The sequence below is a fragment of the Camelus bactrianus genome, chromosome 16, assembly GCF_048773025.1.
Source record: "Camelus bactrianus isolate YW-2024 breed Bactrian camel chromosome 16, ASM4877302v1, whole genome shotgun sequence".
NCBI classification, from domain to species: domain Eukaryota; kingdom Metazoa; phylum Chordata; class Mammalia; order Artiodactyla; family Camelidae; genus Camelus; species Camelus bactrianus.
In genome coordinates, this window is record NC_133554.1 from 29,938,884 (window position 1) to 29,952,529 (window position 13,646).

At 53.6% G+C, this 13,646-nt stretch overlaps 1 protein-coding gene across 1 annotated transcript; it reads left to right on the plus strand.

The window, feature by feature from the left end:
- The first annotated feature begins 8,004 nt into the window (after positions 1-8,004).
- On the plus strand, positions 8,005-12,237 carry LOC105079325 (keratin, type I cytoskeletal 13). The gene is made up of 8 exons (XM_010968029.3): positions 8,005-8,569; positions 9,642-9,724; positions 9,909-10,065; positions 10,259-10,420; positions 10,510-10,635; positions 10,727-10,947; positions 11,550-11,572; positions 11,909-12,237. Exons 1-8 carry the CDS (start codon positions 8,075-8,077, stop codon positions 11,947-11,949), a joined length of 1,308 nt encoding a protein of 435 aa, XP_010966331.2. The 5' UTR covers positions 8,005-8,074; the 3' UTR covers positions 11,950-12,237.
- The last annotated feature ends 1,409 nt before the right edge of the window (positions 12,238-13,646 follow it).

Here is a 13,646-nt window from a genome sequence, read left to right on the forward strand (position 1 = left end):
TCTCATGGTGATACGCCAGTTTTTCTTGTTGGTGGCCTCTGAGGAGGTGCAGGGCCCACGTGCTGTCATCTCCCCCGACTTTGACTTCTTCCCTGCACAGTCATTCTTTGAGGTCCCTGGGGTGCCTGGGACAAACCGGGCTGCTCAGGGGACTTGCTATACAGCTTACCCCCTTAAGCGATCATGGAAACAGGAGACGAGGTTCCTTAGAGCAGTTTGGCGTACCTAGCACAGAGCCAGACACATCGACTGATCACTTGCCAGATGCCTGCCTGTGTGGACGGCATTGGTTCACCACTGCACGGCTGGCCCTGCGCTCGGCCCACCCGCCCTCAGTTCTCATGTGATACAACTGCAGGTGGTCCTAATTTCTTATTCCCTCTTAGAGGCGAGATGAGAAACCTATAGAGGGAGTCAGGGAGATGACTTGCCCAGAAGCTTCATGGATGGATGGATGGATAGTAAGCTGCAGGGCTGGGGCTGGGTCCCACATCCGTATGACTCTAAGACCAGGGCTCGTTCAGACCCTGGTCCTTCGCAGTTCATTGCCAGGATCCTCCTCCTTGCTTCTGGTCCTCACCACATGTGCCCCCTGAACCTCCCTTCTTTTCCAGCCAGGTACACTTGACCTCCAGAGTGATTGAACCAGTTCCCATCTCTGCCCCCCTACAAAGCTGGCCCCCATTCCCCCCGAAGCTGCCATCTCCTCATAAGGCACTTAAAGTGCCCAGAGGGAAAGACACCAGCTCCAAGAAGCCCTCCCTGATTTTCCCATGCTTACGTCCAAAGCAACACCAACCCCTACTGCCCTTCTCTGTCCAAGTCCTGCTCCTGCTCCCCTCTCCCCAGTCTCCACCCTAGGGCTCATTAGAGCAGAGGCATCCATGCACACCTGATTTGTTGCCTCTGGTCTGGCACTGGTTCCTCTGGGATTCACAGCCCACTGGCAGAGGCCAGGGAATGAGGAAGTGGAGAACTCTGGGTGCCCTGGTTGGGCTGGGCTGGGGTCAGGATTGGTGGGCAGGGGGAGGGAGAACCGGTTTCTTAGTCCTGCTAGGAAGAGCAGGTAGGAGGTGTCTCTGTTCTCCTGAGAATCTGATCAACTAGAGGAAGGGCCCAGCCCTCTAAGAGGGACCCTGTGGGTCTCACGGGTCAAACTCCTTATGCAGTGATCCTGGCTGGAGAGAAGGTGTCACCTGATCTTTCTGAGGGAGGTTTAATCTAGAATGTGTCTCCTGAGTACACACTCCGAGGCCAGACTCCCCTGGGGCTAGAGGAAGGAAAGGGAATTTATTAAGTGTTCCATTCTGGGTTCTGGGCAGGGCGTTGAGTGGACAGCATCTCATTTACTCTCTCGACAGCTTTTGAAGTCGTGGTCAGACTTTAGCACTTCAGTTTTCAGACAAGGAAACTGAATCCCAGGGAAGTTAAGTCATTTGAATGAAGGCACAGCTAGGAAATCGTGAAACGGGATCTGGCACAGTCTCTCTGATTCCAGACGCTTGCTTTTCCCACAATGCCACGAGGGCAACGGAACCTGGCAACGCCTTCCTTACAGGGTGTGCTGCTCTGAAACCTATTTCTTAACCTCTGGGGGCAGCCTGTTCAAGTGTCACCCAGCTGTTACGGTCACAAAGATTGTCCTCACATGGAACCTTGGTCTCTCACGCTGTGGTTCAAGCCCAGAGTGCCAAGTGCCACATTCCCGACATCCTGGGATCAGTCAGGCTCCTTCTGGGGACTCTCCAACCCTATCGCCTGCTGTTCCTGCCTCTCTGACCTCTGGGCTTCTGTTGGGAGGTCTCAGACCTTCTAAATAGCTGCTACCAATGCTAGCTGTTCTTCCTTTTTGCAAAAACAATCGCCTCTGCAAAGGTGTAGAGGGGCAAGGGGGCTCAGCCCTCATCCAGGGAGACTTCTCTCAGGGCCAGACCCTGAGCTGCTGGAGAGAGGGTGCTGCTTCCACCCTCACCGCCGGAGCGCCCGTTCTTGCTCTGCTGGGATTCCGGGACGGGCTGTCAGAGGCCCATGGAACTTGCCAAGCCCTGTCCCCTGCCTGACCCTGGAGCGAGATGCCCACGCCCAGAGACAGCTCAAGCCTGGCTGAGCCCTTAAATAGTCTCTGCGCAGAGATGGCCCGCCTTCTGCCCGCTCCTGGACTGAGGTGGGGCTAGGTTTCCAGCCAATCTGGGAAGCAAGAAGCAGGCCTCTTTTCTCCCCTTAGAGAGGCCAGCTTTGGGACAAGGGATTAGGTCCCTGGGTGCGTCCTCTGTTCAGGCTAGGCTTCCCAGAGCAGGCGTGGGGCATACCCACCACTCTCTCCCCGAGGACTTTGACTGGTCCCTGCCCCTCTTTGAGTCTCAGTTTCCTCATCTTTAAATTGAAAATTCTGGCTGGATGAGATGAATTTTTTTTTAAATGAAGTATAGTCGAGTTACAGTGTTTTGTTAGTTTCTGGTGTACAGTATAATGATTCAATCATATATTCTTTTTCATATTCTTTTTAAAAGTGATCATATTCTTTTTTATTATAGGCTATTACAAGGTATTGAATATAGTTCCCTACGCTATACAGTAGGACCTTGTTGTTTATCTGTTTTATCTATTTTATATATTGTAGTTTCTGCAAATTCCAAACTCCCAATTTATCCCTTCCCACCCCCTTTCTCCTCTGGTAACTATAAGTTTGTTTTCTATATCTCTGAGTCTGTTTCTGTTTTGTAAAAAAATCTGTGTGTTTTTTAGATTCTATATATAAGTAATAACATGATATTTTTCTTTCTCTTTCTGGTTTATTTCAGTTAGTATGAAAATCTCCAGGTCTATCCACATTGCTGCAAATGGCATTATTTCATTATTTTTTCTTTACAGCTGAGTAGTATTCCATCACATATATATTCCACAATTTCTTTATCCAGTCTTCTGTTGATGGACATTTAGGTTGCTTCCATGTCTTGGCTATTGTCAATAGTGCTGCTATGAACATTGGGGTGCATGTATCTTTTCAAATTAGAACTCCCTCCAGATATACACCCAGCAGTGGGATTGCTGGATCATAGGGTAAGTCTATTTTTCAGTTATTTAAGGACTCTCCATACTGTTTTCCATAGTGGCTGCACCAAACTGCATTCCCCTCAGCAGCATGGGAGGTTCCCTTTTGGATGAGATGATCTTGACGTTCTCTATGAGCTGATCTGCATCCTGGGACCTCAGAGGGGCTCCTGGCCCCTGAGATCTGTGACAGCAGGGGCTGGATCTACCCCATGCACTGCCGAATCCTCGGAGAGGGAGCTAGATAAATATTTGTTGTACAAATGCGCGAACTTTCTTCTCTTTTGCTCTTTCCTGTCTTAGACGTGACGTGACTCTGGAAATTCACTAGTGTCTTGGGCATGTGCCCACATGGTGGTCCCTCTGTGGGCAGCTGGTGGCAGAGGGCGGGGGGGAATAAGGAGGCGGCAGCTTTTCCTGTGAGATTTGGAGCTGGGTGACCCCATCGGTTACCATTCCTGTTTGCCGTTGCTTCTCACCTAAAGCCAGCAGACAATGTATCTTTAAAACAGCTTCTCAGGCCGTTTTCCAGAGCTCCCCTCTGCCAGAAGCAGTATTTGGAGGTATATTTGACAAAGACCCTGTCTTTAGGGAACGTAAAACTGACTGGGGGAAATAAGACAGGAATGCCACCAACTGTCACCTGTCCGGTGGCTGTGGGTGCCGTGCTGGCTGCAGGAACTAGAGATGGAGGCAAAGCAGTGAGCTGGCACAGAATGGAGGCCCAGAGGAATTCTTGGACAGGTCATCTAACAATGATAAGCCTGTACTTCCTCATTTGTAACAGGGAAGGACTAGTAACCTTCTGCCTGCTGGGTGCTCCCGTGGGTCAGGTGCTTCTCAAACACTAACTCATCTAAGGCCTGTTTTTCCGATGGGACCACAGAGGAGGCCCTGAGAGGTTGAGCATCTTTCCCAAGGTCACGCAGGCAGTCTACGGCAGATGGAGGGTTGAAACTCAGGTCCACTGAATTCAAAGTCTTTGCTGACCTCGCTGGGTTTCCAGAGAGCCCTAGTGGTATAAGGGATTTGAGGAAGAAAAAGAAAAAGAAGACACTAATGAACTTATCTACAAAACAGAAAGAGACTCACAGACATAGTAAACAAACTTATGGTTACTGGGGGAAAAAAGGGGTGGGAAGGGATAAATTGGGAGTTCGAGATTTGCAAATATTAACTACTACATATAAAATATATAAAAAACAAATTTCTTCTGTGTAGCACAGGGAACTATATTCAATACCTTGTAGTAACTTATAACGAAAAAGAATATGAAAATGAGTATATGTATATCTGCCTTTCACAAGAGTCCCCATCCCTGTGGGGGAGCCTTAAGACCCTTTGGGAGGTTGTCAGGCATCCTGGGCTCTGGACCCCTTGTGGTCCAAGGAGAGAGGAAGGGAGGAATCTGATCTGAGATCCAAGAAAGGAACCCTGGGTTAGGAGCTGGGGGATGGGGCCTAGGCCTCTGTTCGGCAGATGAGTGATCTGGTGACTCTGGATAAATCTTTGAGAATCAGAGACTGAGGAGACATTGCTGAAGGAAACAGAATCATTTCCATGTAAGGCCCATGATGAATCAGTGGTGGAAATCCATGCAGTTCTCTTTCCTTCCCACTGCTCTGGATCTTGGCTTTCTGGGCCTTGGTTTTCCTACACATGAAATGAAGGGGTTGGATGGGAAAGTTCCTAAGTTGTCCTAAAAACAATTTAGGCTTGGACATTCTGTGTTGAGTGAGTACCACTGCCAGTCCCCGAGGTTTGGAGCTCATGTCAGGACAGACAGCAGACAGGCTGACCGTCAGGCCACCACCAGCTGCATAGGCCTAACCACTGTGCGATGCAAGACCATCCACCAGCTGGGTCTTGGGTGACAGGGGGCCTGAGGATGGCAACAGAAGACACCCTTGGTTGGATGGGATGGCGCTGACACCAGCCGGGAAGGGATTTACCATGTAGTAGTGAAGGGGGCAGAACCTAGAGCCAGAGGTTTGAATCTTGGCTCTGACATAATGAAGTCTGGGCAATGCAAACCGCTCCTAGCCTTAGTTTCCTCATCTGAGAAAAGGGTATGATACAAAGAGTGGAGTTATTTCAAGGACCAAACGAAGTCAGGCACGTAGAGCGTTTAGCACAGTGTTCAAGCAATGACAGCAAGTGTAATCGTTGTCTTTTAACAGAATGGAACCTTCAGCAATCGTGTGCTGATTTCATGGTGACCTGGGTCTAGTGACTTGGCTCCCCTGATCCTCATCTGGGGTTGTAACATGGGATTATATATTCATGGGGTTAGTAAAAACTCTCTACCATCGCAGCGTGGATTCAGGAGCAACATGTTCAGCACAGCCTCACTTGCTGGGGATACTCATAAATGTAGCGTTCTCTCCCCTTACCTGGAAAAAACATAGGGGAGGGAACTGAATTTGGTGTGATTTTTACCAGAAAGCAAAGAAGGAAGCTTAAGACACGTGAGCAGGGCCTCAGCTCCAGCCCTCTGAGCTGTCCCATTCGGAGCTGGGTTGGGAGAGGCGAGATGGGGTTCCTGGGAGAGGTTGGGATGAGTCTCTGCCCAGCATCCTCCAGGAGGGCTGGCCTGTGTCCCCCGGCCCTGTGTGCCCTGGGTTCACTGCAGGTCAGTGGAAGGCATTCCTGTGTCAAGGCATCACATACCCTGCTGGGGAGGGGAGGGGAGGGGAGGGGAGGGGAGGGGCGGGGAGGGCAGGCATGTCCTGGCTGCCGTGTTTGTACCACTGGGGATTGAGAGGCTCTGTGGTATTGTTCCTCTCCGAGGCGTTGGCCGAACCTGCTCTTCAGCCCCAGGAGGCTTGTCATTCCAGGCCTAGCAGGTTCCATTAATCACCTTCTTGTCACTTTTGATCCTCTACGGAGAGCACGGGAGCTCCTGCTTTGGGCTGAATCACCCCTTTTTGGAGAGAGAGCGCTGAGCCATCAGTTTGGGGTGGGAGGGCCGGGCAGGGTCAGGGGTCAGCCTGAATCCCTGGCCTCACTGTGGTCTCAGGGCGCCCACAGCCCGCCCTGGCTCCCTCCCTGACGCTGCCACCCGCTGGGTGAGACTCCCAGCAGGCCCACTCCTCTCCCCGCAAAAAACAAAGGCCAAGAAAGCCCTGACTCAGAGCCCTCCTTTCTGGTCTTGCTGAATCAGCGAAGGGGTTTCCAGGACACCCTCAAGCCTGTGCCACCTCACCCCAGCCCAAGGCCTATCCCATCCAGCCCCTCAGGCTGCCGGGGGCTGCAGGCTGTTCCCCGGAGGCCATTCACAGTAACCCTGGCCCCCTTGGTGAATGGAGGCTGGAAGCCGGAGTCCAGCATCCTCCATTCTCAGCCCTGGAAGCTGTCCTGCTATCCTGGGCTCTGAGAGGCCAGCTCCAGGCCCCTTTCTTTCAGCCTGAGTGGTGAGACCTCCCCCAACAGGCTCACTAAGTGGTCCCCGAGTTTTAGTCACATCCCAGCTTCTTTGGCAGAGACCCTGGCCCCAGGCCCAGGGTCACATCCTCCAGTGTGGCCTCTTGGTCAAACATTCACAGGTGTCATGTGACTGGGGGGCTAGAAAGAGCCTGATTCAGCACTACAAGACTTCCTCTCTGGGGTAGCTGCTATAATGGAGTGATTAAACATAGGTTGATCAGGGCTTCTCAACCTTGACACTAAGGACATTTTGGGCCAGAGAGTTCTTAGTGGCAGGGGCTGTTCCGCGCACATAGGATGCTCAGCAGCATTCCTGGTCTCTAGCCTCCAGATACCAGTAGCATCCCCCTGTTGTGACAACCAGGATGTCTCCAGACATTGTCAAATGTATGTCCCCTGGGGAGCAAAATAGTCCCTGGCTGAGAACTCTAAATTGAGCTACAGTGACAGAGACGGAATTGTGCTTATGTTAGGGGCAGGGGGAATATGGGCTGGGGTGGGGGCATTGACTGGGAAAAGGTATGAGGAGCTTTATGGGGTGCTGGAAATGTTCTGAGTGGTGGTTACTCAAGTGAACATGTGCTTAAAACTTCGTACAAGGGTAAAAATGCATCAAGCTGGACACAGGATTTGTACATTTCACAGTAAGAAAAATATACCTAAAAGTGAGCCTCAGGGTCGGACAGAACCAGACTGGGGTGGGGTTTCAGTCCTGACTCTGCTCTTAAGGCTCATTTTCCTCATGTGCAAAATGATGATTGTAGTAGGACCCACCTCACTGGGCTGCTGCAAAGATTTTTTTGTTTTAATTGCTGCAAAGATTAAATGAGGTGTCATGATAAATTTCTTAGCTCAGGGCCTGCATATGGGGAGGGATCTGAGATCAGCTATTATAATGAGCAGGGCTCCGGGCTCGTTCTGTGCCTCAGTTTCCCCAGCTGTGTTGGACGATCCCTAAGGTTCTTTGCCCCTGTGACTTTATCTGATGGTCTTGGAGTCATTTTGTTCTCAGCCTAAACACTTGCAAGGTTGTGGATTCTACAAGACAGAGCCAAGTTTGTCGTCAGAATGGCTAGGAGCTGGGAGTAGATGAAAGGCTGAGAAGGAGGCAGAACATTCCAGGTAGAACTTTTAGAAATAGGAAGAAGGGAGGCAGAGGGCCATGGTGACCTCGCATGATGTGGAGCCACTTTGCAGGCACCCTTCCTCCCCAGAGGCTCAGTCCCCATTCTAACACTGGGTGGGGCTGGGAGCCTGTAGGAGTGAGTTCTGAAAGAGAATTCAGTTGTCAAAGGGTAGGCTCAGGTAGAACACTGTTCCCTCTGAATCATCTGTTTTGTAAAGGATTAAAAAAAAAAAGGCCACCCCCCCACAAAGGCACAACCCACCCTGGAGAGCCAAGGTAACTGGGCTTGTGGGAAACGGACATGCAGCTGGCACCAGTCAGAGGGTGGGGAAGGGAGGAGAGAAGATGGGGCGGCTGTCCAACCCCCTGGAAGGTGTATAAAAGGCATCCACTCTGGGCAAGGGCCACAGTCCTCGGACAGCTCAGGCCAAGCTCCCGCTGCACCTGTGCTCTCTCCATCTCACTCTCATCATGAGCTGTCGCCTGCAGAGTTCCTCCGCCAGCTACGGAGGTGGCTTCGGGGGTGGCTCCTGCCAGCTGGGAGGAGGCCGCAGTATCTCTACTTCCTCAACCCGGTTTGTCTCTGGGGGATCAGCTGGAGGCTATGGGGGCGGTGTGAGCTGTGGCTTTGGTGGAGGGGCTGGTAGTGGTTTTGGGGGTGGCTTCGGAGGCAGCTATGGAGGTGGCTTTGGAGGTGGCCTTGGAGGTGGCTTCGGTGGGGGTTTCGGCGGTGGCTTTGGTGACTTTGGTGGTGGCGATGGCGGCCTCCTCTCTGGCAATGAGAAGATCACCATGCAGAACCTCAACGACCGCCTGGCCTCCTACCTGGACAAGGTGCGTGCCCTGGAGGAGGCCAACACCGACCTGGAGGTGAAGATCCGGGACTGGCACCTGAAGCAGAGCCCGGCCAGCCCAGAGCGTGACTACAGCCCCTACTTCAAGACCATAGAAGAGCTCCGGGAAAAGGTGAGCCTTTGCAGGCCAAGGAGGGTTCCTCCGTGCAGGGCAGAGGCACGATGTCCAGGAAACCCAGTATCCCTGGGGACCAGCAGATGCAGCGTGGACAGAATTCTTACCCTTCCTGTGGGGGAATATCTAGTTTTTACTACCTACCAAACAGCTCTGCTTCTGCTGGGCTTTCTCATACTATGTCTTCCCAAATGCATTTTCTCCCATTATTCATTTTTATTGTGATTACTCATGCAAACATTTTTTACTGCTTTCCAAACAGTTATGTTTTCAGTGACTTGATCTCTATAATCCTAACCCACTGGGTTATTTGGAAACCATGACAGTTTTAAAAGCCACTGAGAATGACTCAAACAACAGAGAAAGGGATACTTGTTCATTCATTGGTCTGGGGGTAGAGCTTATTTTTGCAGGTGCCCACGTTAAACTCTCAATTAGCCACGACCAGGTGGGGGAGATGCAGGCAGAGGCTTAGGTGAGGCTAAGCCGAGATTTTCTCCATCAAGCCTGTCCATCACACTGTGCTGTCAGCTTGTTGGAACAGAAATCCACCTCCCTGGGCTGAGTCCCAGCTACGTGGGGTGGATTTGAAGAGCTTTGGAACACAGAAGTTTAGACAAGAAATTCAAATGGATGGGACTGTTTGCTGGAATTCCCCTCTACTCAGCCAGGAGGCCAGCTCTAGTGAGGTTATTATGAACTGTGTGGAACCAGGCTGATTCTCTTCTGATCTTAAGGGGAAGGCTCTCAAGACAGCAGCCTGAATGCTTGAGCAGGGCTGCAGAGACGTGACTGACTACAGATGTTCTTGGTGGGGTTGCTCCCTTGAAATGCACATCCAGGTCTTACCCACCACGACCTAGAATGCTAGAGCGACAGAACAAACTGGAGGGCCCAGTCCCCTCTCTCACTTTCCAGAAGAGGAACCGAAGCCCAGACGGATGTGCCTTGTTAGGTCGCAGGGGCAGTGAAGAGGCAGAGTCTGGCAGCCACCTGCCCTGCCTGTGTTTTCTGAGTCCTCCTCCCCAAGCTCTCGGACCCTCCAGTGGTTACCTTCCGTATTTTGCAGATCCTGGCGGCCACCATTGACAACAACCGGGTCATTCTGGAGATTGACAATGCCAGGCTGGCAGCTGATGACTTCAGGCTCAAGTGAGTTTATTTCCCTCGTTCCCCTGCCCCAACAGTTCTTGTTTGAGACAGATGCTCTTCTGAACCGTGTAATTGGAGCATCCCAGGAGTGAAGTCTTGGGGTAATAGCAGGGTCCACTGCAGGGATGGGGGAGTGTCTAACATCATTTCTGTGTCGTTTTTTCTATGAAAAAAAATCCTTTAGGTACGAGAATGAGCTGGCCCTGCGCCAGAGTGTGGAGGCCGACATCAACGGCCTGCGCAGGGTGCTGGATGAGCTGACCTTGACCAAGACCGATCTGGAGATGCAGATCGAGAGCCTGAATGAGGAGCTGGCCTACCTGAAGAAGAACCACGAGGAGGTGAGGCGGGGAGAGGGGCTGAGCTCGCTGTGGCTGAATCACCGTCAGTGAGAACTGGGAGCCCTCGGCTGCAGCCAGACTCAGCCTTCCACCATGGGACCTGGGAGCACTTTCTAGAACACCCCAGTAGCATTCAGAGCCGGGGAGAGGCAGGATAAGTAGCTTCATGCATCTTCCCTTCCCATCCCCACAGGAGATGAAGGAGTTAGGCAACCAGGTGGTTGGCCAGGTCAACGTGGAGATGGACGCCACCCCGGGCATTGACCTGACCCGCGTGCTGGCGGAGATGAGGGAGCAGTACGAGGCCATGGCGGAGAAGAACCGCCGGGACGCAGAGGAGTGGTTCCACAGCAAGGTACCTGGCCCTCTCAGCCCGCGGAGCCAGGGGCTGCCAGGGCCTTCCGGCTGGGGTCCTCCATCACCTCCGTCCTGCTTGAATTCCAGAGTGCAGAGCTGAACAAGGAGGTGTCTTCCAGCACTGCCATGATCCAGACCAGCAAGACGGAGATCACGGAGCTCAGGCGTACGCTCCAGGGCCTGGAGATCGAGCTGCAGTCGCAGCTCAGCATGGTACACCTGCTGCCCCCTGCCCAACGGCCACCACCGCCAGGCCTCCCGCTGGCCCGGCTTCCCTCATACTTTCTCCTCTGCTGCCCCCCAGAAAGCCGGGCTGGAGAGCTCACTGGCGGAGACGGAGTGCCGCTACGCCCTGCAGCTGCAGCAGATCCAGGGCCTCATCAGCAGCATCGAGGCCCAGCTGAGTGAGCTCCGCAGTGAGATGGAGTGCCAGAACCAGGAGTACAAGGTGCTGCTGGACATCAAGACGCGCCTGGAGCAGGAGATCGCCACCTACCGCAGCCTGCTGGAGGGCCAGGACGCCAAGTAGGTCCCGTGGGAAGGTACCTGTGGGACCCTGGGCTGTGGGAGGAGGCGGAACCTTAGGGATCTGGCTCTGAGGTCTGGGAAGGGAAGGCACCTGTCTAAGCTGAAACAGGCTGGGCCAAGATCCAGGACCAGAGCTCCCTCCTTGCCATTTAGCATCTGACTAGCATTTCCTTTCACTCTGTGATCCGGGCCTCTGGATTAGACTGGCAGGACTGGGGACCATAGACAAAATATCTCATATTGGAAAAGGTCAGCCCAACACAGCTATTATAATAGAGATTTAACTGCCTTCAGACTATTTGCAGGGACAGGGCCATCCTTGTGGGCTCAGGGGAGGGCGGGGGGTTGAGTGAGCCAGAGGGAGGACAAAGTTTCCAGCAAATGCCCAGTAATATCTCCTCCTGAGGCTTCACAGACAGACAAAAAGACAGACAGGCCTGGCAGGCCCCTGATGCTGCTGCCCCATGGGCTGGGGGCACATCTGGGAAAAGAGCCCAACTCAGGGGCTTCGGGGATGCTCTGAGTCGCTCCCTCTGAGGGCAGGGAGGCCGCCATCCTGGGTTGCTTTCCGTTCATGGCTGTGTCTCTCATCTGTGCAGGTTGACCGGCGTCGCCACAGGAGGTAAGGAAATAACCCGGGTGGGAGAGGCAGTCAGGCTCCTGTTCACTGCCCTGGGGGTGGGCAGGGCGGCAGTGCTGGGCTCCCCAGTGGAGGGAGGGAGGGGCTGGGGCAGAAGCTGTCATTTGCTCCTCTGTTTTCCTTTCAAAATAGGTGGCTCTGCCTCACAGACCCCTGGGCTATCATGGAGAGAGTCTCCCAGACAATAGCATAGAGTCCCCATCAACTCACCCTCTCACCTGACCAGTTAGGGGTTTGGGGCCCTCCTGGGTGGGGCTTGACCTGGCCTGAGATGGGTCTTCTCCAGCCTGAATGTCTCTTGCATCCTCTGTTTCCCAGGAAGCACCACCACCAGCAGCACCACCATCTCTCGCCGCTGAGAACAGTAGGCCTTAAATCTGCCCGGCGGCCCCTCCCTCTGTCTTCATCATCCAGAGGAGCAGAGAGCCGGCGGTTCCCTGCAGGAGAGAGGGGGAGACTGCAGGACCCGAGGGTCAGGCACTCTGCTCCCCAGCACCCCGGCTGGACCCCACTCTCCCGAGGGCCTGCACGCCCTGTCTATCTCCCCAGAGTCTGCTTTCTCTTCTCCCTGACCTGGCTCCTTTGAGTCCTCAGCTTCTCTACTAAAAAGAAAATTCAATAAAGTTTCCTGTCTTTTTGCAAACGTAGTTTTGACTCTGGCCTGGTTTCTAAGGGTGGCACCAGCCGAGGCCCTGACTGGTGGCTGTAGGCCAGGGGGTGCGGTTGGGCTGAGCGGCTCACCCTGAGCCCAGAGAGCTCCCAGCTGGGAAGGACACAAGATGCAATAATGACAAACACAGAAGACACAGGTGGCTCACGGGTGAGGACCCCAGCAAACATGGACTAATAGAACGAATCAGAGATGTTGGGGCACTAGGGCCAGTTCAATACCCTAAAGGACCTTCAGTAATAAGGCAGCAACAGGGCTCTGGTAGAGTCAGGTGACGGGGCGATGTGGGAACAAGGTACAGAGGGCTCGGGGCAGGATGCAAGGGGAGGGTACATGGCTGATTTGAGGAGAAGGAGGCCTAGGCCATTTATTCCGGCTCCAACCAGCTGCCTCCCTGCTTCCTGCAGAGAGAGCTTCCTTCCCAGATGGTGGGCACCCAGACCTGCAGTCTGCCCACCCTTCAATTCACCCCAAGGTCCTGCCATTCCAAGCCACTCAGTGACCAGTGCTGGCCTTCCTCCCCGCCTCCCCTCTGCACCCCCGCACCCCTGCTGTTCTGGATGTCCCAGCTCAGACACGCAGTCTCCTCTTGCTCTGCTTACTCCTCATGGTGACGGGTCCCCTGGGTCCCTGCGTAGACACTCTTCTCTTTTTCCTCTTCACCTCCCACCGCCTTGGGCCAACCGGGACCTGTCCATAGTCACAATGACCAGTATGCTCTGATAACTCTCCAGTGAGGCCCCTCTCCTCAGTTCCAGTCTCACGTGCCCAGATGAGCTGGCCATCGCCTCCTCAGATCTGAAGCTCAGAGGAGCTGGAAATCAAGTCAGGAGCCCGGGAGTCCTCTCCGCTTCCTCTCTCCCTCACCCCCTTACAGGTCCACCCACGGAGGCCGTTTTAGTTGTAAATATCCTCATCACCTGCCCGTCTTAACTTGCTGGGTGTGTTGCCATGGCCTCCTTGGCCTCCCTGCCTCCAGTTGGAGCTTCCCCTTTACCCATGCTCCACCCGCCAGCAGGGGCGATTGCTAGATACAGAAAGTCCTCCTGGCTTAGAGATGCCGCAATGCAATAGCCCCCCGCCGGACACTGAGGAAAGCTCAGACTCCTCACCCACTGAGAAGCCACTGGAGCCTGGCCTCTGCCTGCCTCTCTCCAGCCCTAAATCCTGCACCAGCCTCCCCCAGCCCACCCCGAGGTCCTGCCCCTGCAAACTGCTCTTAGGGAACCAGCCACGTGGCTGGATGCCTGGAGCCTTCGCTCAATGAGTGACAGTTTGATCTGAACTTCCTCCCCTCATTCTCTTTGTTTTATTGGAGACTACCAGGTCTTTAGTCAACATGCCGACTGAGATGGACACCCTCTCTTCTGGGGCGTCCGGAGAGAG